We start from the raw sequence: 27,007 nt of genomic DNA, 5'->3' as shown, positions 1-27,007 counted from the left end.
GCCAATGATCTACCGGGGACATATGGATGATTTTGTTGTCTTTGCTCTCATCACTCAATCTGATCTCCCAAAACTTGGTGTATGCCCTTAACACTCCCCATTAAATTTGCTGGCACAGCTGTAAGGCCGGCTGCAGCTGGCTCCCTAGGCAGCGCTTTATGAGACATGTGGTTATGGCTATTTAGCACCTGATGTTAACCTTACCTCCTACTAGCAGCATGGTAATTGCTAATCTGACATCACAGGTGACAAGCGTGAAGTAATAGAAGAATTAACTTTTAATGTATTACCCGAATGAACGGAACACAGGGTTTCCCTCCGTGGCCCCGTTGTAAAATTCCATGATTTTCCCATGACTTTCCATAACTAAGTTGGAGCAGTTCCATGACCTAAAAATTGGATTCCCTCCTTGTTGTTTTTCAGCTCAGAAACGTTCTAAAGCTGTCTGGCCTCGATTACATTTGGGTTTGCTGTGGAGAAAAACATCTGAAAACCATCTAATGCAATGAAAGTGTGTACATACATTCTGCTATATTCATGTCTAGTGACCCATTGGTAAAATTCCCTGATGTTCCCTGACTTCCCCAGATCATTTCTCAAATTCCCTGACTATCCCTGTCTGGAATACACCTCTCAAAATTCCATGATATTCCAGAATTTCTAATGGGAACCCTGTTGATGGAGCAGAGCTGTTGGTTGTGGTTGGTATGAAAAACACCTGACCATTCTGCCTTGGGTCTGTTAAACCCTGTGTTACAGTCTAAAGTCCCTTCCCATGGCCTCACCTTTCTGTCCATCATGCAGTCCTGTAGCTGTGAACGGTCCAGCAATGGGTGATAACAACCCTCGGGTTGCCAGGCAACCTCCCTCCAATCACAGGTCCGGTTATCAGCACAGCTGAGGCAGGGGACGACCCATCGGCCTGTGGAGGAAGGAGAGAGAGAGAGAGAGAGAGAGAGAGAGAGAGAGAGAGAGAGAGAGAGAGGGAGAGAGTGAAGTAGACAAGCACAGAGTGATATAAGAGACAGAGAAAGCAAGAGAGACAGACAAAGGTGTCTGCAGGTTTCAGTAAGCCAAATTCAAGACTTTTTAAGACCTTTTAAATGCTAGAGTTGAATTTTCATCACATCAACCAATTAATATCTTATTAGGGTTATCCCCAAAACTTTTATGAATATAAGCGGGTTTGGAAGGTTTTGTGTCAAATTGTATTAATTGCAGCGCCTTTGCCATACTGTAGCTTAGGGTTCGGTGGGGAAATTAAACCAACCTGGAACATCCCCCGAGGTGCAGGGCTGAGGTGTAGCCTTGCTTGAAGTCTTGGATCCGGGGAACGGCTCCAGGCCACATGGCTGACCTGGCTGCACAATCAGCCCACAGTCCTGCAACAGAGGGAGCGAGAGAGAGGAACAAGAGGACAGAGAGATTATGAGAAGAGTCAGTCATTTGAGGAGAACCGGCAAAATGGAGGTGGTTCAAGTTCAACGTCGGCTCACATGAGCACAGATGTTTCACAATATATCATGTCACAGTAAAAATTCATATTAAAACAGCTTTGGAAACTGTTTTGAACTGATAGCCAAAGCAGTTTAGATTCCAATTTCACAAATCGATGCAGGCAACAGCTATGGATGTTGTCTCAACTTTCATTTTGGCAATATATTTACACGGGATCTCAACGGTGGTGTAGGCCATTGTATCTATTCAACATCAAAATGTGTGCTGTGAGGCAAGATACATTGAATGTGTGTAACTGATGCAATGACATGAATGGTTCTACATTGTGTGTGGATACATTTGTGTGTTTATGTGCTCCTGTCTGAGGTATAAAGTTGAGTGGGCAGTCCACTGGCCTTGAGTATTTCTTTATTTTTGAGACAGTTGGAAGGCAGAAAGGAAGACGTAGAAGAAGAGTAGGTGAAACACAGGAGAGAAATATCTGTTGGAATTTGATTCAAGGCTCCAGAGGCAGTGGACTTAAAGTGGTAAAAGTGCGAGATCCTCATTTTATTTTGTCTCCATCTTTGGTGCTAAGCGCTTATTGCTGTGGTGTTTCTGCACTGCACTTCCCAGGGATCACCTGTCAATCAAACAGTGTGCCCAGTACTGTGACGACTTTTTGCTTTGATTTTCTGTTGGTGAAGTTTGAGCCTCTGTAGGTGGTGCTCTTTTCTTTGTCTGTTCAGCCATGGTGGCTATCACTGCTCATGCTAACTACCCAGTTCTTATCCTATGTGTTCCACACAAACCAGAAACTCAAAATGCATCACATCCTGTGCACCAGAGGATTTTTCCTGGGAAAGAGCTACCAGACACACAGTGCTCAGAACAGCAAATGTAAAAGCTTTCATGAACTGGCTATAGGTTGAATCACTATTGTGTTATATCAATCGGCTATAGAGAGTAGCAAAACTGACATTTATTTATATGAGGATGTCGCGGATTATTACTTTAACGCCTCAACTATTTCCATGCACTGCACTTTTTTGAGGGAATGGATCATTTGATAGCATCTGCTACAATGAAGGAATTCAGACTGATTCTTATAGCTCTCCTGACTACATTTATGGCTGGGGCTCGGTGAAAACTTGACACTTGTGGATCATTTATAAAGGTAGGTGATGAAAATCTTATATGTACTGCAGCTGCAATTCTTGCTCCATCTCTCTTTCAGCTACTCAGTGTGTATGGTAAGGACTTATTTTTTTTCAATTTTCCTCTATTACGTTTGACCAATGAGCTTCTTTTCATCTCCTCCTGACACCATCTCTCGATTGCTCAACTTTCTGTCTGGCTGCCCCAAATTTTCTTCTCTTCTCTTCTCTTCTCTTCTCTTCTCTTCTCGAGATCCAACTCTTCGCTTTCAAATCACTGGTTTTACTTCTTTTGACCTCTCTGTTTATTGTCCCTCTTCATCTCCTGACACCATCTCTTGATTACTCAACTTTCTGTCCGGCTGCCCCTTGAATTTTCTTCTGACCTCCTTCTCTTCTCTTCTCTTCTCTTCTCTTCTCTTCTCTTCTCTTCTCTTCTCTTCTCTTCTCTTCTCTTCCGTCCACTTTCCGAGATCCCACAGATGACGCTCTTTTCCCTTTCAAATCACTGGTTTTACTTCTTTCGACCTCTTTTGTTTATCGTCCCTCTTTTGTATCAAAGGGTCCGGCGGGCATTGCTCCATCGGTCTCCACTGGTCAAAGTTCACAGGTCAAATAAACCCAACCAGATGAACGACAGTGGGCGGTTCTGTAATCCCAGAGGCCCCGTGGGAGCCGCTACGTCTGGCCCCGACTTCAGAAAGGCCGCCGGAGCCTCAACCCCACACCGCCGGACACACACAAGATCCGCAACACACATCCTACCGATGCGTACACACTCGCACGTTCGCGCAAACACACACACTCCACACTCCCTCCTTTCCTTCTGAGGGGCTTCGCGTGGCGGCGTCACATTCTGCACAGCGACGGTGCAGCTCGCAACAAAGTGCCACAAGACAACTTAACAGGGATTTTCTTGTTCGTACCTGTGCACAGTGTACACGCGCAAACCGAGGGCTGGAGGTCTGAGGGAGCTGCCGGGGCTAGAGAGCAGCCGCCCGAGGAAAATGCACTGCCACCACCTTTCATCCCCTTGCTCATTCCTCTCTCCCTTTCCCCCCGTCTCGAAAGCACCCTGCCAGCTTCCATGCCACGTAGCTGACAGCCATTTATAATTCGAATTTTTGTTCCTCTCTTTAAAATTCATTGCGCAGTTGCGACTTCAGGTGGCCCTACCCAACCTCTCGTTGCACCCCACTTGGTTCTACTGGGAATTAGCTGAATTTTTTGTCGTTTTCATCGCCGCAGTGGGCATTTTGTTCGGCAGGAAGTAGGTCAAAGTCCCATCTGCTTCTTTGGGGATGTGGGACTGGTCCAAACAGTTACGTGTAGAAAGTTTATTTCAATTTAGAGACGTCAGTTCACTAACTAATATCACATGCCACCAAAATTTTGAAATCCGGCATACATAGACTAAATGGCGACAACTACATGAAGCAATGACTGATGACTGACAAGATATTATTTGGTCAATGTGATAAATTATTAAACGTTAGTGATGCGCGGGTCAATCCGAAAATTGCGGGTCCCGCGGGTTTATCCGTGGGTGGGGCAGGTTAGGGTCGAATGATGATGATATTGAGAACGGGTCGGGCGTAGGTCAAATGGGCTACACACACAGTACACACACAATGTAATTCTAGATTAAATTTCAATGGGTTTTAAATTTAATTAACGGAGTAAACTTCTCCAATCTCCAGCTGGTTTATCCCACCATCCATACATTATCACTATTAGTTCACCAAACTATCGGTGTAGAGGGAACATTGGTCCTGAATTCTCCCCTGATGTGATCAGGGGAGAATCATTGTAAGTAAGAATTTGTTCTTAAACGCCTGTTGTTGTTTTTTTAACAAGATAAAATTTTTGCACTCATTTAGGCTAAGTGCCACACCATGCCGTACCCAATTGGCACCCATGCTTAAAAACATAGGTTGCATTATTAAAATGTATAGGGATTTAAGTTTAAATGCAATAATTATAGGGCAGTATCACCCCTGGAATACATATTGTTACCATATGATATTTCAGAGTGCCATTTAAGATGTTTAGTGGCCTGTTATTCATATTTGGTCCATTCATCCCTGAACAATTGTATGCTACCAGCTAATTGGCCTGCTTACTTTACAATAATGGTATTGTATGAGCGGTTAGCTACAGGGTCCAGAGTACAACAGCAACAATCTGCCTTGATCAAAGAGTTATGCTAACCCATCCTGATATCACACTAATCCCCTCCACACACAACCCCTCCTTTTCTGGCTAAGCCAGGCAGCTAATCCGGCTCGGGGCTCCATTAGATCATAGCAGCTTGTACCTGTGCCATAGCCTTGTTAGCGAACGGCTAGCAACCTGCCTTTTTGGGAGGCAGAAAAAGGCTTCTCAATCTAACAAGAAGCAAACCCTCCAGAACCAAGACATGAACCCTCATTAGACAAAAGAGCTTAACTCAAAAACCAAGTGCCTGAGTCGATCTTGAGAAGAAGGGCCGACATTCCAGTGAAAAACAAAAAAAAAGCGGCGAAAAGAGAAAGGGTGAAAAATTAGGAATTCTGAGCTGACTACAAGGGAGATTAAGTATTTCCTGTAGAAGTGTAAACACTGGTATAGAGGGCCAGTTTTGCCAGCATCTGGCAAGGATGGTCGGGTTTAAGATGGTGGCACAAAGCGAACAGGACCAAAACACGCAACCACACAAACACGCTTGCACCCTCATATGAGCTCGCAAGCATGCACACACGCATGCACATACACACATTTTCCTTTTATAAAAGTAAAAAGGACAGGCTTCCATCTCCACCAGGACTGAGCCTCTGCCTTCAAGAGGTTGTTAGCTGCTGCTCTGGCTTTTGGACTGGAAGGTTTGGTGAAATTAAAGGCACTCCCAACTGAGATCCATGTGGGTTCTGAAAATTTGTGTTCTTGGAAATCTAACTCTCCTGTGAGATCAGCTGAGCCCCTTAGGCACAGTAGAAAACAGTATGTTTATATCAAGCAGAACAGCACAGATGGAAATTCTTCTATCTGTAGGTAATCAGATATTCTTTCTAATTTCTAAATAGCTCAGTAACCACCACAATTAAAGCTGCACTAGGCAACTTAGTATGCTGGCGGCTCCAAATGGCAACTGAGGTAAATGTTTGAAAAATTTGAACTTTAATATCCAGAAATCCTGTAAGATGACCTCAGTAAACTGCACACAGCACGCTCGTGTTTACCAACCCGGCCGGTCTGTGATGCTTTATACCAAAGGAAACCAAAGGAATGAGAGGGGAAAAAGATCTTTGAAGTTGGTGAGTTCAGTCTCAATTAGTGGAGATGGGACACTCCTCTCTGTTGCAGCCCCACTTTGTGATTTAGACTGATAAGACGGGTGTATTTTTACATAAAAATCTTGCTGAGTTAAACTTTTAATTAGTATAATGTCATGTAAATACCCTATATTTCTGATAGAAAAATTCAATACTCCATGACTACCAATTGAAGAAAAATTTCAAGTGACCTTATGGAAACACCAACAAATTAAATTCATGGTGCATCAAAATCAAAAACATAGGAGGCAAGCAAATGGGAACCAACAATGGAGTGCTGTGATCTGAATAGGAAGTTCAAAAGGAGTTAATACAGCAATGCATGTTTCAAGTTGTTTTCACTTAATCCAGCTCCCAGGTCACAGACACAGACTTTGTTATTACATATTATTGTAAAGGACCTTTCATGTAATCTGTCACAAAAAGGATTAAGTCAAATGCTGTAGGTTGTAATCGCATGCTGTATGGTCACGCTCATGGATAAGCTCTGCTGGAGAAACCACTTTCAGGTCTCACATCCTAAAAATGAGAACAGAAAGGTAAAATGTCACATGGGGCTCTGCCAAAACATTTTGTCCTGATTTTCTCAGGAATGAAAAACACAGCACATACAAAGAGCAATTTACTGGTTAGCGCTATTATGCAATGAGAAGGAGGATAGACTTGAACACTTTTTATTCCTTCCAAAGTGCTGTGTATTTGATATTCACATTTTAGAAGCTTACAGGTTAACCATCTCATTTGAATTCAAATGGTCATGCTGTTGCATAAGTATAATGCTACGTATAATGCTACGTGTGAATGAATCACAAAATGAAGGATGAAAATGCTTGCTTATAAAAAATGTTGTCAACACTGACTATGACAAATCAAATTTCTGTATCATGACAATATTAGAAAAAAAATGTCATCCAGCTTTTGACAAAAAATGTGACCACACAAAAATCACTGTGTGAGATGATGATTGTAACTGTCCTTGGGAAAAAAAGTTAATGTTTTGTTAAAATGAAACATTTAAAACATTTAATATCCAGTCTAATTTTGCAAAAAAAAAAAATATATATATATATCAGACAGCTCCCATGATGACAGATAAATTGGGAACTGTCTCAGTGTTGCAAATGCACATTACTGCAATGATGCTGATTCTTCTAATCTACGGTTAAAGAGATGCTGCAGTAGATGTATATTCATCAACTATAATGTTTTATGACTCAATTTAAAGGACATTGTGGTGAAAAGACAATGACTGAATTTAAAAATGGTGTGAAAATTAGCACTGGAGAGAGGATGAAGAGCAAAAACAACAGATTACACTGCGCAATGGGGAAAAAAAAAATAGGACCATATGCAGCAGCCCGCAAATGCTTGGAACATTATATCTACATAAAAAGTGGTAACAGCTGAGATATTACCACAGCTAGGCAGCTAGGCAGTTAGGCGCTGACAAATCAGTCAGTGGCTTCCTTTGGGTCCATATGTTTGGGAGCAAAATAGAGAACAAAATCTCTCACTGTGTCTCCAAATCATCACATATTATTATGACAGATAGATCGAGCACACAGACACTCTACTCTCCCAACTGCTGGTTCAATGGCAATCCTTCAGGTTGTCCCAAAGTTCTCGATAGGTTTGGGCAAGCATACCTTTCTCCTTACAAACTACAGTCCTATTCCCGGGGGGCGAAGCAGGAAAGAGGAATCCCACCTCCAGTCACGTACAGAAGGACTCAACACAGCCAGGGAATTACCAACAGGCAAGACAGAGGCAATTGCTTGCCAAGAGAGAACAATTTTGTCCAATACTCACACATACGCCCGCACACATAACACAAAAAACACAATGAACACATGGCTGCAATCAAGCAGCTCGAAAAAATTCCAATAAATCATGGAGGGAATCCAAGCATCAACTTATATGTGATTGCAGTAAGTTGCAGGGGAAACAGTGGGATACAGGGCTGCCAGGGGGAGCTGTTGTGTGCACACCGCACTCAACTCATGATCAGCATCACCGGCTACGTTTACATGCAAGGAGAATTCCCTACTCTGATGATGAGAAACGTAAGTGTTAAGATGCCTGGCTTGCTCCCATATTAAACAGATTCCGGTGGCTGGAAACATCGATCACAATTACAGTTTGTAAAACTTGTGGAAAACCTTTGTATTTGGTTCGTTTAAGTTCACACTGCCCAATTACAAACAAACCAGGACTTGTAAACAAAAGTCACATGGACTCACTAGTAGATCATTGATTGCACAGAGTTTTGGTAACTTATCATCCTGTCAGCATAGAGATTTTGGCGGCAGGGGCGGTCAAAACAAATCTGATTCCAGTCCCTGTAACTTTAGCATGATTGACTTGTCTGCACTCTTTGCTGTAATTTCCCTTCTCTGGTCTTCATACCAGTTAAGAACACATGAAGAAATAGCTGAATATGAGCATAAGTCCAGACTGCGGTTTGCCCTCGCTTCATTTTATGCTCGGCTTTCCAAGCATGAGGAACTGCTGGCTATCAGATGTCAACATCCGTCTCCTCATACCCATACTTATACTTATCCTTATACCCATAATAAATTGCGTTTTGGGGTCGTTTCCTGTAGTTGGTTTGGGTTAGGCCACACTGATCCGATGTGACTGTTCCATTTCAATTCATTTTCAATGAGTGCTGTCCTTTGTCTGGACAGGGCTGATGACGCGTCCGTCTGACAGATTTCCATCCGTTTTGACGGACAGTAAATTCAACCCAGTTGAACTTTTTGTGGACGAATGGATTCGTCACCATCCATTTAGCCAGTTTGAGGCATTCCTATGTTTGTTTTGGAAAAAATAGTGGCGAACACAGAGAAAGCGCTACGACCAAAACAAAGATAAAAGAGAGAAAACCTCCTATAACATTCGGATGATTTTCCAGGTTTTCCAGTTCAATATAATTAATATTAATATAATACTTAATATATACTCTACAATCTGTTTCTTCTTTTTTTCTGTGAAATAGCATAGTTTTGAGCATTGTTTTGAACTATTGGGAGTATGGCCAATAGTTGCTGCATAGGTTACATAATGTCTCACAAGGACTTTTGCAAGAGATGCGATGTATCAAATGAACAGGACTGTGGGATAATGAGATCTACACACACACACACACACACACCCACACAACCACTCTCTTCATCCTCCCCAGCAACAGTGCCGGATAATAAGCCTTAGAAGTTGAATTGGTGTTCCATCAGATAAGAGTTCCCAATAACACACAGAGGAAATGAACAGAGAACTAAACTGACAGCTCAGCCTTCAACACACGACCTCAGAGAGACTGCTGGAACATGATACAAAGGCACGCATTACCACACACACACACACACACACACACACTTGCACAGACACTCAGGCCCACATTGATGCACACCCAAACAGACGTGCATATATAATAATCATTCACTTTATTTGAATAGCACTTTTCAAAACACAGTTACAAAGTGATTCCCAGGCAATTAAAGTAATAAAGAAACAATAAAAATGTCAGACATTGTCAGACAAAAAGCAGGAGAAAATGCAGCAGGAATAGATAAAGAAACTACATAAAAGCCTGTCTATAAAAATGTATTTTTACAAGTTATTTAAAATATGACACCATGCCAGTTTTCCAGACAGGGTTTTCCAGAGCCTAACCATACATTCACACTGTGAACAACACAATAAACAAGTCACTGGAAGTCCATTAATTTCCTACAGAGCTGAGTTGGCTTCAAAGTTGGCTTCAACTGAACTTTTCACGATCATTGGCCATCAACGGCCAACGAGATATATGCGCTTTCTTGTTTCCCTACTGATGTGATTTAGTTTCATGAACAAAAGTTCTAACTGGCAAGTGCAAAATGGAGTTGAAGTTGATTTCAGACATTCAAAGATTCCCAGTCTACAGGACTACAGGAATAAATGTCAAAAAACAATGCATTGAGAACAGTTGCATCCAGTGTTTGGGTCGATGGTAAGCTCTGAAGTAACTTATCTTAGTAGTAGTAGTATCTTATCATAATTCCTGGATGGCAATGGTACAGTTGCATGTAGTCTTTTGCTAATTAAGTGTCTAATAAACCTGGATGGCCAGGAGGTCCTGGTTCATTTCTAAAGATCCATCGTTGACAGTATCCTCACACCATTGGGAAATACAATTATCCAAAATAAAAGTCTCATATAAGAGTGATCTCACATAAAGAAGAGCCAGTGTCGGACATTAACATTAACATTTTCAGAAACAACTTTCTCTAGAGGGGCTTGTGTAATTGTGACACCACCAGACTAATAAAATGGACCAGAGAGCCAAAACGTCAGCATGGTCTGGACAGGATAAACACCTGTACTTATTAAAACAGAAGGCTGTGAAGTTTCTACTACTAAGCTTCCCACTGTACTTGACCACAGGAATCGTGCTGCATATAATGATTCCCAAATAATTATGGTTATTTCTAGTGTCACAAAAATGCTGTTTGATGAAATGCTATGAGACATTTAGGTCATCAAGAGCATTCTCCAGGAGTCTCTCAACGTCTTTGACCATTGCATCAAGGTAGCACAGCAATATAAACTATTATGCAGCGCTCAACTGGACATTAGCTACCACAGAGTCGCCCAATACTAACAGCTCAGTGGAGTTAAAATTGCAATACCTGCAGTAAAAGTAGGTGTCAAAGCTGGAACCTGTTTTGGGTAGTATTCTCTCCATGGGCACTAGATGGCTTCAAACAGGCACGGCATTACATGTTATATACAGAAATATCCAAGAAACAAGAGAAGAAACAAATACCCCATGCATTCACCCATCACAGTATGTTTAGTTAATATTAGGTTGTTCATCAAACTCTTCCTTGGAGCAGGCTGATACACATATACCTGTATATGGGGGTTAGCTGCAGGTGCTGAGTGGCACAGCAAGTGCCAAGGATTGAACCAGCAAGCTTTTGACAATTAAGCACAGTCCACAATCAACCTGACACCCACATGGCCCTCAAGTCAGAAACACACTGTAAGCATCAGATGTGCACATTTCAAATACGCTAATCATTTGCAATTGCGCTAGAAAAGCCAAATGGTGCATCAAACAACCTCCCTGGACCTGCTCTGAACTTGTTTCAATTTTGGAGCGTCCACAAAGCACATAGCTGTTGAAATGTATGGACAAAACATGAACACTATACAGTACTCTAGATGGACTACTAGCCAGTCTCCTAATATATGTTGCAGACTGTACTGTGACATTATGAAATACTAACTAGTACCCATTGCGATGTAGAGAAGCAGGTGCAAGTGAAGCTGATGCTTCAGATCTCCCACCTGCAGTCAATTGTGAATGAGAGCTACACAATAGTTTTGACTAGTGACACATGCCCACCATCAGGAGGGACAACTGAGAACATTGTCCCAGGCCCTGGGCACTTATTCCCACACTCATAGACGGCTTCATTTCACATACCAGTTGGTTGAATTTTTAAGGGATCATCAAAAGTGACAGGACTTCCTTCCTTACTTTCCATGTAACAGGGTATCAAGGAATTTTGTGGGAATATCGCAAGCCTCTAGGTGTATTTCAAACCCAAGTATGCCAAGTCTATACTTGTGTCATCATACAGAACATTCTTCTCAAGGTGTCTTGAAGAGAATGAACTCAAGAAAGTCAACAAAGAGACGCATCCTTAAAGTTTGAGATGGGCTGTGTGTTCGCTGTAGCGCGTGCTATCAATTAAGACACACAGCTGTTCATTTTCCCATCTGTTTCAGCTGGCTCTGTACTAAACACTGTTGCACTCTTTAGATGTGATGTGTTATTCTCGCAGTAAATCTTGGGGCTTCCCATTTTCTATCATCCGCCATGTCACCATGTGATGCATCCTTAGTTGGCAAGTAAACGTCCAGGATCTTTATCCATCCTCACTTCTTGCATTATCTCATTTTGGAATTAGATATTAAATATTACATCAAATGCATCATGGTGGACAAAGAAACGCACAAGAACACATTTTCAGAAATAATGTCTCCCTCTTCCCTCATAACAAGGAGCAGATGCCCTGAAGAATATCTACCTCAATCTATACTGACATCTAGATTTGTATCAATACTGATGCGCAAAAACGCATAACAAGGACAGATTCCATCATGTTGCTTTCTGAACATCGGTGCCAAAGACTGTAGGCATGTGACCCGGACACTGATCGCACAATAGCAAATTTATAGTAATAGAAAGAGACAAAATTCCATGAATAATCAGATAGTATGTGATGCAGACATGGACATAAGTGCTTGTGCAAAGTTTCATTGTACTGAGCAGTGTAATATCAGAGCGGCTTGTTGGTGAATTGAATAGAAAGCAGTTGTCATTAAACTTGATATGACGCTTAAAATGTTGCCAGTATCAACTGTCTATCACATTCAGCAATAGCAATACTGCCGGATGTTCAACCAGCTGTACCTTGGTGTTCTATGCACTTGCATACAACATAAAAAAGACAAATACCACAACAGCATATCGATGAAATTAAATTCTAAACCAAGAGTGAATTATCAATGCTGCCGGTACATTGGCCTGCAGGATTCATGTCCTCTAAGCAGTGCATGACTTGTTTGATTACAGGCATGATTTTTTCTTCATAACAAGCAATTAATTAATGACGTTGATTTCGTCTAGATGTCCTAACAGCTCAGTAAGGAGGACTGTGGTCATGTGAAAGCATTAACCCTACTCCCTCTCCTCTACATCAATTCCAACCAAGCGGCCAAAACCATGGCTGAATTTTGAAGCCAATAAGGCAGCGGCAGCAGTTCCTCTAACGTCTGCTAGGGGTTGGCTCCAAAAAGACTCCAAATCCAGCCCAACTCCATGCAAGTCAATGGGACCACAACCCAACTTCTCGCTCAAAATATAAAGTCAATAAATTTTTTCGACAAGAGGTTATGGTCTCAGTAGCTAATTTCACTTCTTCTAATGTGTGTCCATATGGCGATTTTCAAAATAATTGTGTCATTAACGGGATATAACGGTTATAAAACGGGGTTGTTTTTCTAGTGATTGACAGGTTGCCTGTCCAGTGATCGACAGGTCGCCGATTACGGACCAATAGTAGGCGGCGTTGTGGCTCTGCAGACGACCCTCAGGCTCGCTTTGGCTGCACTGGCTCCAAAAAATGTCAACATGGCGACAATCGTAAACCCAATCTTTTGGCTTCTAAACGGCACTTCAGAACCCTATGGGTGGCGTCACACTCACTACGTCCATCATTTTTTACAGTCTATGATTCCAACCCCTACGTACTGTAATCTGGCACAGTATATTCCCAGTGGTGTAACTGGCAAAAGAAATGGCCAGTCCATACCCTAGCACTGTGAAGCCCATCAGCATCAGCGGTTAAAGCTTCTGGGACTGGCGCAATACCCACTCCGGAGGTAAAGGCAAAGCTACAGTTACAGTGAACATGGACCAGAGCCTAAGAACTTGAAAACCCCACGAAGAAACGAGACCAGAGCTAAGACAGTCATGAGTCATTTGGGGTCAGTGATGAAAGCTGAACTGACCTGAGATTCTGGATCTGGATCTTGTCCCATCTGGTGAGTAACTCGCTCCTGGACGATGTCAGGAGAGATTAGCTCATGGCCTCAGAGGCAGGGTGAGCAGTTGTTTTTGATTGTGTGACTGTAATTGTTTGATCAGAGGAAAGCGAGACAGTAAGACATGATAGAGAGAGATAGAGAGAGAGTGAGAGAGACGTCACACCAGACTGCATTGACAAAAACTGAGAACCAGAATGCAAGTGGAAAGAGGAGACCATCCAGGATAGAGAGGGAGACGGTCCTATTGAACTCTAAAGCCAGGGGCTCACTGCATTTAAAATGACACTAATCACAGTGTGGTCTTGACCAGAGCCTAATGAATAGTGACAGCTGCATGGTGGGATACTGTATTTCTTGCGGTATGCACGATAATTGGCCTGTTGTGAACATAAATGGGTGCAAGCAAGGGTTAGGAACTATTTAATGTCTGATTGGGAGCAGGTATTGAGCTGCTGTTATTTGATCCCTTTCCATCAAAGAAGAACCCTTCTTTACCCTAACCATGACAAGGTTATGGGCCAAAAAGAAATTACCATAATATATCAGTGGGGGTTGATAGGGTTGTTGATCAGTACCAGTGACTCAACAATTACTTGGCCAGCTGCTGAGATTTCTGGCTTTCAAAATTCACCTTCTGGTCCAACTCCCTGCCCCAAAATGACAAAACAGTATTATTATTCCAATAATTAGCATCACTAGACGTCTCTGTTGGATATTTGCTCTAATTAGCTAGCTTACTCCTCTCTATTGTAAAAATGTGACTCTATTATTTATGTCCATTACAGGCCACTGTAAGCTGTACCGGAGACCTGTCGATGTTGTTGCAGTTCCTTTGTCACCAATAGCAGTCGATAAAAGTCACAGATTATTTAATGTCTGTTTAAGTGATTTTATTACACAGTTCTGTGCTCCTTCGTGAAATGTCATAACGTCACTCTCCTACCTGCATTTATTTCCCATATGGCAGAATTACACTGACTGAGGTGTAATTACGATGTGGAAATGAAAACTACTGGAAATGAAGACTAGTCGTGGAGAGTCCAATCAAGTAGTTACTTCATATGGATAGAATACAGTGGAGTTGCCAAGCGGCTCATGCCTGATTAACCCTCCTCTGCTCCACACTGGATACACTTGGGGTTACCATAGCAACTTACACAAGCAAAGGGATGATTTTCCATGCATTGGTGACTGAGACGCTGTGCTTAGCATATGCTGGCCTGAGCATTCCCTCACTGCCTGCCTGACAGTGATGGCTAGTTCTTCCCAGAAAGTCAAAATGGCTCTATGGGGAACCACAGAACCAGTGCAGGCTGGTCCAGAACGGGCTGTGGAAGAGAGGAACAGAGCAACAGAGGAACAGTGGAAAAGTGGAGGGCGCTGGCAGCAGCCCGTTCACACATCCGCTCATTCTGTCATAATGACATAACATACTCGCTTTACCACACTACCCACACATCTGTCACTAATGAGGGCACACACACATTTACATACAGTATATAGGCGCTCTAACTCTACTACAAAGACAGACTGTGGCTAAGATTGGCTTTTAAAGGAAGAAAGTCGTAACCAAGAGAAAGAGATGACAAAAGAGATGTGCTGGGACCAGTGCATTTGTGTAGCTATTGTCTGAGGAACTTTTGCAACTATAATCACATTTGAGGTCAAACATTGGGTGTCCTGTGGCTCAGTGGTCTGAGGCGCATACCATCCTGGGTTTGAATCCGACCCGGGACCTTTGTTGCATGTCATCCCCCTCTCTCTCCCAGTCTTTCCTATCTCTCTCTACTTTGTACTATCTAATAAAGGTGAAAATGATCTGAATGAATGAAAAAAATAATCTTGAAAAATCGTTAACACAATATAGCTGGAAAACTCTCAGCTACTACCAGGAGTGAGGAGTGGGAAAGTATGTGTCTGTACATACATATGTATGCTCGTGCATTATTGCACTCATCAACATACCATGTAACAAGAGTGCATATGTGATAATGTGTGCTACAGGTTAAACTGCACGAACTTATGCTGCCAACATAGCAAGCCAAAGACACAACAGTGATTCCTTATTGATAGTGATGAAGTGAAAGCAATAGCTTTTAACTAGATGAATACAACAGGTAGTAAACTACATTTCAGAGGGCCTGAGTTACAAATGTAACTTATGCAAATATTACCACAGAAATGGAAGTGGCACACATGGTATCTGTGCATCAGGCAGACAACATACCTTGACTGTGATTTCATTTCAAAGTTGTAGGTTATTGATTAATTAATTGTGCATGTCAACTGTTGTAGGATATTGATTAATTAATCGTCATTATTAATCATGGAGATACTGTATGTCTGTAGAGACAGAGAACAGGCTCTACAATATGGAGCTCAACCAGAACCTGCACACCTCAGGCTGCAGTCAATCCAAGACCAGGACAGCAGACATCAGTCAAGAATAAGGCAGACAATTTGCAGTGGTTCTGCCAACAATATATATATTGATTCTGACTAATGAGGCCTTGTGAGAGACAGAAAAGTAATACAAAACGATGATGTATGATTCCAAGACATCATCAATACAGCAATCAGATTAAGGCAAAGAGGAAGAGTATAGGATTGTGGTGCAGAGTTTTGTCAGATGCTGCTGCACTTTCATATTAGCAGAAATAACACTTGTTACATGGATGTTAGTTCTGCTATCAAATAAATGAATCAATTTGTGGCATTTGGTCACATCTGCTTCAAGGGACTTCATTTTTTTCTCACTCAGTTTTCCACCCTCAGGACGACCACACAGTCACACTGTGACTTTTTCCTGATCTTTTCAGATCAGTGTTGCTTGGCTCGCTGCCGGCCCACAGGTCCATGGCCTACCAGGAAAACTCCCGCTACTCCACGTGGAATCCGCAAAAAAAGGCTACAGCCAATCCGGGTGACAGAAGCCGAGCTGATTCTCAGAAGCACTGCTCTCCCAACCTGCAGGCATGACCTCCCTGGATCAAACACCAGTGAGTGCAGCAATCATTTTTATTGGACCGAGCAGCTCTAACAAGACTGATATAATGAGTATTCCCCCTTTCCCCCTTCACCCTCCCTAACTCCTGTATGATAACACTGTAGAAAACATGAAGCCGGCTATTGTTTCGGTAGGGTGGAGTGACACCACACTCCTGGTCTGGATGGGAGTTGTGTGTGTGTGTGTGGGGGGGGTGTTAACAGAGCCTGCTTCTGTGTCTCCAGGGGCAGTGGGCCAACAGCTAAAACAGCACAGGGCAGCTTTTCAATGGCCCTCAAAGGAATTCACAGCTGCAGACACTTCAAAAGGCCAGACTCCCGCTAAGCTCTGACTGACAACATATGGAAATCTAACGCTTTCTCCTATCAGCACCGCGGTGAGGAGCAGGATTGAGAAACTCCGGAATACAGGGACCTAGTCACGTTTTACAATGCTGATTGGACTGTATCATGGAACAGCTTTCTGCCTTGACAGGACATATTACTTACATATCTGTAAGTATTATGTCCTGTGTCTACATGTGTGTGGAGGGGGGTGGTGGGTATTCTGTGGTTGCTTCTGCCTCTTTCAAGGAAAAATCTCCCCTCGGATCCTCTTACACCGTTATATATCATCAATCTGTGGTGTTCAAGGCATTCCAGTTATTTTGTGATGAAGTGTTGTAATTTACCTTTTGGTGAATCTGCTGTCCCTCAACCTGCCTTGTCTACTTCTACTTCAGTTAGAGATTTCCTACATTTCCCAGAATGTCCCAGAGAACAGGCATGAACTTGTTGCTTTCAGTCAAAGGTTGGTGTATGGGAATATAAATATGGGTAGCTAGCCAACTCGATCATGAACATTAGGGTGTGTCTATGATCATGACCGTGCCCTCACAACATGTCTTATGGCTGCATTACATCCTGGTCTATTGAGGCTAAAGAAGTCCTCGCTCTTTGATTCTGAGGGACTGACACCAAAACCTGATGTTTACCGTTGATGTTTTAAATAGCTGAACGTTTTTCTGCTATCAAACAATATCGTAGCTGCTGGAAATATCTAGATGTGACGTCACGTTGTCTATGTTTGGCCAGTTATCCGTGGGAATAAGAAAAATCAACACCAAACAACAAAATGGACCCAGGAATGCAAGGAACATCGCCAACAGCTGTTTTTTTTAACAGTGTTAAAGTGTTTTAGTGTGTGTTTTTCCTTTAAACCAGTGGTGCACCTGTTAGTACTACTATTATCCCAGCCAGATGACTAGACAGTGTGCAGATTTCAACACAGCAGCCATTATAGCCTCACATGACAGCACTTCAAAAGACCGACCCCACACTGCATCAATGGCTTCCCTGTTCTATAGGGGCCCAATCACCAGCCTCCCTCTACCCCCAACATAGGATGAGTGAACACCAATTCTCTTGATCTATTTATCTTTCTAATTGACCCCTAAAGATAGAACACAGAAGAGGAGAAGAGGAGAGGGATGAAAAGCTGCTGGATGGAGAGATTAGATGAAATAGTAGCTGTAGTAGAGTGTGGACGGATGGACAGGGATGCAGAGACACTTACAGTGAAAAGCATAAATACTGGCACAGTGAAGTAAAATTGATTATTTTTGCTGCATACTCATGAAATTTGTATTTCAGATCAAAAGATGAACATGAGACAAAAGTACAGAATCAGTCAGCTTTACATGTTAAACCATATTGGAACAATGTAATTTATTGTGTTTTACTTCACTGTCACAATACTTGCTCAATACTTTTTTTTCACTGTATATGTCTGGGGTAGAGGAGAGCAAAACACTACTGCAATAGGACACAGTGGAGTTCAAACAGACCCAGAGTCTATGGTAAATCAAACCTGCACAATATCATGTTGAGAGAGACCAGAATGGCAGCAGAGTCACATCCAATTCGAATGAGACTAGCATTGTGTTGCGAATTCGGTTCACACAGGATTAGTATATTCAGGGGACCTCTGTCTTCATCAATATATGGTAGGTAATCTGCACTGGAATTGTGACTTTACAAATTACAGACATGGCACACTCACAAATCACAAATTAAAGTCACTTAATGATCGCCAACATTAGTCCCGTGCGAATAGGGCTTAAGATGAGAAAGCTTTGTGAAACCAGCAATGGAACAAGGCCATGGTGTTGTGCAAGTCATCGTACGTGACATTATCCTTTACACCAGCCATGGGGAATGCAGGGACACAATAAATCACATAGAATACAATAATATTTTGCATTTGTTTTTCTGTGCTGCGTGCACCCTTTGGTCAACTGGCAAATGTTTCCAATGGCTAAAATAAGTTCTTTGAATGTGGCTAAAAATAAGATTTTACAATGAAATTAGTTTTGTCCTGTGGGATGTGGAAAATTTCATGCTCAATTGCTCAAAACCACTATGAACATAGAAGTAAGGATAAGCTCATGGTTTGCGTGGTATATCATGTCCAGAGGGATTGGCAAGAATGGTTTACAGCTGACGTATGTTCCTATGCTGAGTGTAATAACAGCTAAAGAGACGCTAGCGAGTGAGAAACAGAAGAAGAGAAAAGCATTCCTCCTCTCTGCTACCGCTCCAGTCCTCTCTCAGATCCATGGTTTCCGCAGCATGGCTCACTAATGGGCCGGGTGTGAAACTTGATTGTGCCTAAAGCCTTTAGTGGTGAACGCAACGATACATTTCAGTGTGTGCGTGCGGTAAAGCCAAAGACAAAAGTGCATGCTCTTGTGGTGGAACGTACACCAGCGTTTCTCATACTAAAGTGACTGCACAGAAGGAAAGAATTAAGCTTCTTCAATTGCTCTTCCCCCAAGACCACCCGGAATGCATCCCAAATCATGCCCTCTCCTCCACCTCAGCCAGTGTGTGTGCCTATGTGTACGTTTAAGAGCTTAACCCCTTCACTTGCAAACAGAAATGATAAAAAAGTCCAGCTCAAAAACATGATGAAATGATGTTTCAGATAGAACTTCCCATCCAATTTGCAGTGCAAGACAAGTGATGGATTTTGGATGTCTGTGTGTCAAAATCATGCATGGGGATCACCAATCACATGTCTTCCCCGCCTGCTCTCCCAGGGCTTGGTGGCAGAACAGACTGAAGCCTCACGCACACCATACCATATGACAGCCGATTTAGGCGTCCCAGGCGGTCCCAGACAAATTTTTGAGTGAAAACATGCCATTGCTCGCATAGTGTGAGAAGGTCCGCACGTCACGTCCCGATCTCCCATCACTGATATTTTTGTTGTTGCTCTTGTAGTGTGAGAGCAGTACAATGAGGTGATTTGTCACATTGCCCAGATTGCGGCAGGATATGTCATCACTCTGTTTACTGCAAAGCACACCAGGGAAGCATGGCTACAAAAAAACATACACACACACTCTCTTTGTAAAATAGATAGTCCTCGTTGGCCGCGTTGACCCAACCATCGACCCAACCATCAACGCGCCTTCTTCTCCTTCTTCTCCTTCTTTCTCTTTTGAATCTACACATATGAATGTACAAAAAAATATTGTGGCCAGTTGCTGTTCATCCATGGTTGTTGTTGACATCTACACAAATGACCCATTTGACTTTCCGTCTGCGGGCTCTAGTCGTGTGAGGCAAGACCTACGAGACTTCCACGTCTCATCAACTCCCGTTTGAAGTCTGGCCCGTGCGAGATTATGCAGTCCCTTGTCGTTGACTCTTGTAATGTGCAAACTCGCATCGTTGCCTCATGCTAAAGTGTGTGCACTATTTTGACGGGAGACGGGATTCATAGCCTGGTATATACGAGATGTCCTATGTAATGTGAACGAGATGTAATGTGTTTCTGGCATAAAGTCACTCGTGGCCTGTGCCTGGCCCTATCAAGCCCAGAGAAAATATGAGGCACACTCTTTTAAAAGGTAATTTTTTTTTGCATTTCTGCTTTATTGGACAGTTTCACAGTAGAGAGAGACAGGAATGATGGGAGAGAGAGAAGGGGATGAAATGCGACAAAGGTCCCAGGCTGGATTCAAACATCGGACGTACATGGTATGTGCCTTAATCAACTGAGCCACCAGGACATCCCAATTGAAAGCAAACATGTGAACTCATTCACAGCATTAGCTCAACCAGTATTCAAGCCCTATAGAAGAATCCAGCTGACAGACAGAGACGCTGGAAGAAGACAAACCTTTTCCTCTGTGATCTTCTATCAGTCCTCCCATGTTCCCCGCTAATGACATACGGTCGAACAGGAACTCACCCCACTTCTCTGTGGGGATCTCCACCGGCAGCTGAGGATTCTGCATTCATTAATCTGACTAACTTTCCAGTTCCATGGGAGCTCAATCACAGATAGTGACACACAAGGTTTCAGGAGAGAGCGAGATGGAGTAGAGAGGAGGGATTAATATTAGAAACCTCTGGAGCTCCATCTGAGGTGTGTCTCCCACAGGACAGAAGTAGGGGAAGCAAAGTCAGCCAGAGACAAATTCACATGCCTTCGCCATCACCCAAAACATCTGGTTCTTCTGTTCACATTGTTTTGATAACATAATCTTTACTGTCTGGTCAGATTCCAATGGACTCACCCTTGTTTACAACATCTATCTCTCCATCCATCAACCGCGGCCACTTGATAGAATAGGAGAATCTCTTTTTGTGGAATCAGTTCTCCTAAAATACTGATTAAGAGACGAGGAGTGTTGTGGCTGCTCTTCTATGGTAGTAACGACTTCCATAATGCAATGAATGGAAATAGCAAAGACATTAGGAGTTGGGAAGTACAGATATTCCAAAATATTATGCTGCTTTGAAGTAAAGAGGAGGACTGGGGTGGATGGCAGTCGTTGTTCCCCTCATACAAAAGCCACATAGCTGCCATTACACACACACACACACACACACACACACACGTTAATGCATGTGCAAACCGTTGAAAGACGAAAAAAAAAGGACAGACACCACACAATATATATTTATGACATCTACCTCACAAACACGTTCTTTCTGGCTTACAGCAAAGAAAACCACAACACTAAATGTTTGGCAGTAAGCTTAAGAGAACAATTTGTCAACTGTCTGATGGGTTTTCTTCAATTCTGTCCCTGGTTTCAGCCAAAACAGGACCACATGTGTGATGTGATGAGGGGAAGACAGGAGGGTATGTGTTGGGGTAACTGATTTGGAATCGTATAACCCCCAAAACCGAATAACCCCAATAACTTGGTGTTATTTGGGCAAACTTGCAAGTACACTTAATCTTCTCCATGCACCCCCACTAGCACCAGAGTTGTAACAACACAAGCAGGATCTATGTAGTGCTCTAAGTGAATATGCGTTTGCGTTTAGATATGACAAGGACTGTCACATCATAAGGCTATGGAAAGCTACACTTTTACAGATTTTACATTCACTTTTTACAGATTTTCATGTAAAAATACACCTATTTTACCTCTATTTTATCAGCCTGAATCACAAAGTGGGGCATCCCATCCCCGCTAACTGAGACGCCATAGATTTGCCCTATTTGCCCAGATGAAATTTTGGTGTCGGTATGGCCACTGGTGCGAAATCTTCTCCAAATAGAAAGTTACAAATTGACGCTTGAGTGAAATATGAACTGTCTCCTAAAGAGCAATGAGTGAGCGCTCTGTCGGGTAAGCAGACATAAGTTGACGTGCACACAGCACACTCATGTTTACCGACCCGGTCTGTGATGCCAAAGGGACCAAAAGGGACGAAAGAGGCAAAAGATCTAACATTGGTGAGTTCAGCTTTCTCTGGACGGAGCGCTGCTGAGCGCATTTAATGGACTTTACAGTGCATTTATTTTTAAAATTGCACGTATGTTTATGAATTCACCTTGAAATGTACCTATTTCATATCCACATTATAGCCCTAAAAATATCACCTTTGGACCCTCATGTCCATCACAGACTGACTAGCACGGGATCTAGTTCCTCTCTTCTCTAGTATGTGACTCCAACCCATCATCCTCCTTACTCCAACAACGCAACTGGGGACAGGCAGGCATGGTGGAGACAGAGCATCCCTTCCATTAGCATCTCCTCAGCCAAAGTCTTACTGAGGTGCGATTGTTGAAATATAGCCACCACCAAAGCATGGCACCAGAACACCAGACCCTCCCCACCCATTCACCATGCCAACATCCCCCACTTCTCCACAGTCCAGCCTTCATTGGCAAAACATCTACCGAGTAAATCTCTGTACACGATCTCGCCACTGTTGGGAAACACATTACTAAGACAGAGACTAATGAGTTACCCTCTGATTACTTGTGCTAATGAGTAACTTACTGCTAGCTTTTTCCATTTTCAAACAGCGAAGGTTGCAACTATGACAATAACTTTGTCTTTTATGTCATGTATTATTTTACTTTTCATATTATTTCTTTCCAGTTTATCATCACTTGATGGTCAATTTGAATGGTGTGCCAGATTTAAGCTACTATCATCACAACATGCAAAGGTAATTGCTTTAAATACAATGTGTAATTGATTTCATTGAATTGCATTTTTCTTATTAAGATTCAAGCTGTTTTTTCAACACAAATAGTTTCGCAACCACATATGCTGTGTCAATATGTGTTGTTATTAACACATATTGTGTTGAAAAGTAACAGTGAAAAGTGTGTTGTCCCAAATGGGCTGAAAATGACATATCCTATCCTAGTCTTACAAGTTAGTAATAGAAATAATATTGCAGTGATGAGTTACTTTTAGAGTTCCCAAATACTGTTCATTATGTAATTCTTAACTGACACGTCAGTCATAACATAGAAGAACCCACAGAAGGCTTTGGTTGAATTGCAAACATGACAAATGCTGTTAAGACGTGGAAACGTGCTATTTTCAACAGAGTGGTGTTAATTTTGTTTACATGCAAAGAAACTGCATATGTTGCCAGACCGACATCTCTCAATAAAAATGCTTCCTTTGTGCGACAAATAAATTGAAACCATCCTTCACTAAAGGCAGTGGAGCGTCTCAGTTGAATCTCATGACTGAAATAGGCCTACCATGCTCTGCTTGCCATGTTGGCACCGCAATCCAAACCTGGATAATGGAGGGAAATGTAGGTGTGTGTGTGTGTGTATAAAACTGCTCTCCTCCGCCTCACATACCTGCACAAAGCCGCACATCACATGATCTCCAAACATGGGCAGGCTGGGGCGGCTCTCGCGGTACATGTGCAGGGTGTATATTGTCATGACAACAGGCTCTGGCACGGCTTCATCTGCCACCAAGATGCTGATCCTGCTGTTGCCCAGGCCGACGGGGTAGTTTGCCGTCCTGCGGAAAAACAGCAGAGCTACTCAGAGACATGGCAGGCAGCAGTGTCACAAGACAGACAGGAGAGAGAGGAGCGAGAGAGATAATAAAATAACAAGAATAAAATTGGTAAAAACAGATCATCTAAGAGCTTGTCTGTGAAATTGTGTTTTAAGAAGTGATTTATGCTGACGTTGATTTTGCCAGCCTTAGCTTCTCTGGCAAGGCGTTGTAAAACCTCGCGACCCAGACAGCGAAGGATCACTTTTGGTCTCGACATGCAAGGAGACTCCCATCTGACAATTGCATTCAGCTCACATCGGACTAAAATATCTGAGATGAAGCCAGGGGTCAGACCTAGCTGAGCCGTTAAAGTAATCAGTAAAATTCAATTCTAAAACGAACAGACAACCAGTGTACAGAAGCTAAAATAAGGCTAATATGCTCCAGCATTTTTGCATTTGTCAGTAACCTGCCAGTAGAATTCTGCACAAGCTGGAGCTGTGCCATTGCTTGCTGATTGAAAGAGGAGAACAGGTCATTATAGTCAAGGCAAGATGATAAAGAACTATGTATATGGATATATTATCTTTGGATAAGATGAACGTCACTGATCAGATTAGGAATAATTATCCATACAATGATTTAAGAATTCAGGAGGGATGGAAGGTTTCAGACCAATTATAATGCTTTTATATCTTTAATGTTTTTTTATTTTTAACAACAATAAAAACCACCAAATTGCCTCAAAGCTTTGTCACGACTAGAGCCTAATGAAGCCGGAAGGCAAAACAAGTTGTTTGCGCCAAAATCTTTATTGTTGCGCAAAAGAAACATTAAAGTGGTAATCCACAAGTTCCTGATATTTTATTTCATTGACATCTTTGGTGCTAAGTGCTCATTGCTGTGGTGTTTTTAAAATTTTGTCTCCATCTTTGGTGCTCAGCGCTCATTGCTGTGGTGTTTCTGCACTGCACTTCCCAGAGATCACCTGTCAATCAGTGTGTCCAGGACTGACGTCTTTTTCCTTGGATTTTCTGTTGATGCAGTTTGAGTTTCTGTAGGTGGCGCTTTTTTCTTTACCTATCCAGCTGCTCATGCTAACTACACACCCTGCGTTTCATCTTTGGTGCTCAGTGCCCAGCAATGAGCACTGAGCACCAAAGATGGAGACAAAATGTGCACCAGAGGTTTTTCCCCAGGAACTGGATACAGGTTGAAACACCATTGTGTTAGATCAATCGGCAATAGAAAGTAGCAAAACAGACATCTATTTATATGAAAATGGCATGAATTATTACTTTAAACATATAAAAGCGACAGAACTAGTCCGAAGCCTTTCAGTGCGCAATGCATGACTTTCTCCGACGACGTCTGTACTAACAACTCAGTTTGTGTTTGATGTTAGAGGGAAGTGCACTGGCCTCACCTAGGTCCTCTGTGCTCGTCTAGGTGGATGCGGCAGGCCGAGCTGACGGGCTCGGGTCGGATCCGCACCGTCACCACGTCAAAGGGCACCTCAGCGCGGTACTCCTTCACCCAGGGACTGAAGGCGGGTGTCAGGGTGAGTGGAGGATCTGTGTATATCTGTCTGAGGTGGGGGTCCACACAGTGCTCTGTATACAGAACACACACACACACATACACACAAACAGCTGGGATGAGATATGTCAGCCACAAGCTAAATGAAAGAGCTTTTCAGCATCGGCCACATAAACTCACAGCCTGGGTGTCAGGAAAGCCATCGGCGGCGCAGACTCTGTAACCGCTCTAACCATGAAAAAGACTAAAGCGAGATGAGAAGCTCTGATCTGCTGATGTAAAACTAGAGCAGCCTTAACCAGCGAACCACATTTCCTTATGTTCACCAGAACCCTACAGAAGTGAGCTGTGCCAAGCCAGCTGACATTTACCATCTACATCACTCTTGAGAACATTCGCTGTCAAATTAAATTGTTTTGGCACTCGAACACATTTGGTACCAATTTGTTCAATGCAGTGCATGGCCTGGGAATAACAAAATCCAGGCTGCATTCTAACTGCTGCTGATATTAAGGTATATTGAGCAACGCAGCATCTCACCTCTGCCTTCAAGAAGATCCTGGGAAGCCAATCCTGATTCCTGATTGGTTTGTGCCTCTGTCTGGTCAGTTCTGTGGGAAACACGGAAGACATCATCATTCCCTAGCTTCCTAGCAATAAACCCATCTTGGTGGATTAGTAATTTCATAAAAATGGCACTGGCTGTGATGATCTCAGCTGATCATATAATGCTTTACAGACTGGTGGAGTGGGATATCGTTAAGATGCGTTCCCCAAGCCGTGCCTAGTGTGTTGTTTTCCTTCCACTGCTCTTAAACCTTATTTTTCTCCTAACCATTCATTCCTGCTTTTGCTTTCCAACTGTTTTCCCCCTCAATCTTTGGTTTTCTTTCAAGGCCTAGGAGTAGACTTAGTGGGCATGGGTCTGGATGCCAACAGCACAGACTCTGTCCCAGGTCGGGAGGTGATGGAGAATTCATGGGTACTGTCGTTGAGCAGAGAGAGAGGGGTCAAGGCAGCGTGGGAGGAAGAGAGAGAGAGAATGCGAGAGAGAGAATTCCCCCAGGCCATCCATCCAGTTAAAGGAAAAATACACCCTATAACACTTTAATACTGTTAAAAAACAGCTATTGGTGTTGTACCTTGCATTTCTAGACCCATTTTGCATGCCAAACGTAGATGACATGACGTCACATTGTCACATCATTTCCAGAGCAGCTACAATGGAGTCTGATAGCAGAAAATGTTTCATCGATCTAAAACATGAATGTTAAACGTCAGGTTTTGGTGTCAGTTCCTCAGAAACAAAGAGCGAGGGCTTCTTTCTAGAGCTGCCATTTTGCACCAAGAGACGTTCAACAATCATACAGGGAGAAATCCATTGTAGAAGAGGAGAGAGACCAACTTCTCCACTGACAGGTGCATCAGTACACCAGAATGCAACAACAGTCTTATATCTTTGCAGATCTGTTGTCGGTAGCATGTGAAATACAACCGTTTCTTGAACTTTTTGTAACTTGAAAACTGTACCACGGCATTGTTCTCTCTGCACAAAAACTTACTGCACTATCTTTATTGCTATCTCACTGCTATGCTATGCTATCTCACTGCAAAAACAGCGCACCAAGAAACCACAACATATTTAAGACCTCCAAAACGCTATATTTGATTGTTCAAGACC

General features: G+C 42.7%; 1 protein-coding gene across 1 annotated transcript in view; it reads right to left on the bottom strand.

Annotated features, from left to right (window-relative positions):
• cped1 (cadherin-like and PC-esterase domain containing 1) overlaps window positions 1-27,007 on the bottom strand; it is a 69,613-nt gene that overhangs the window by 12,335 nt on the left and 30,271 nt on the right. The window contains exons 12-16 of the mRNA XM_078282066.1: window positions 25,867-25,937; window positions 25,214-25,400; window positions 23,637-23,805; window positions 1,271-1,382; window positions 786-922 (exon numbers count right to left, since the gene is read on the bottom strand). Coding sequence (XP_078138192.1) covers window positions 786-922; window positions 1,271-1,382; window positions 23,637-23,805; window positions 25,214-25,400; window positions 25,867-25,937 — 676 coding nt within the window. The remainder of the gene's footprint in view (window positions 1-785; window positions 923-1,270; window positions 1,383-23,636; window positions 23,806-25,213; window positions 25,401-25,866; window positions 25,938-27,007) is intronic.

Source organism: Centroberyx gerrardi, chromosome 24 (genome assembly GCF_048128805.1).
Source record: "Centroberyx gerrardi isolate f3 chromosome 24, fCenGer3.hap1.cur.20231027, whole genome shotgun sequence".
Lineage (NCBI taxonomy): Eukaryota > Metazoa > Chordata > Actinopteri > Beryciformes > Berycidae > Centroberyx > Centroberyx gerrardi.
This window is presented reverse-complemented; position numbering and strand designations above follow the sequence as displayed.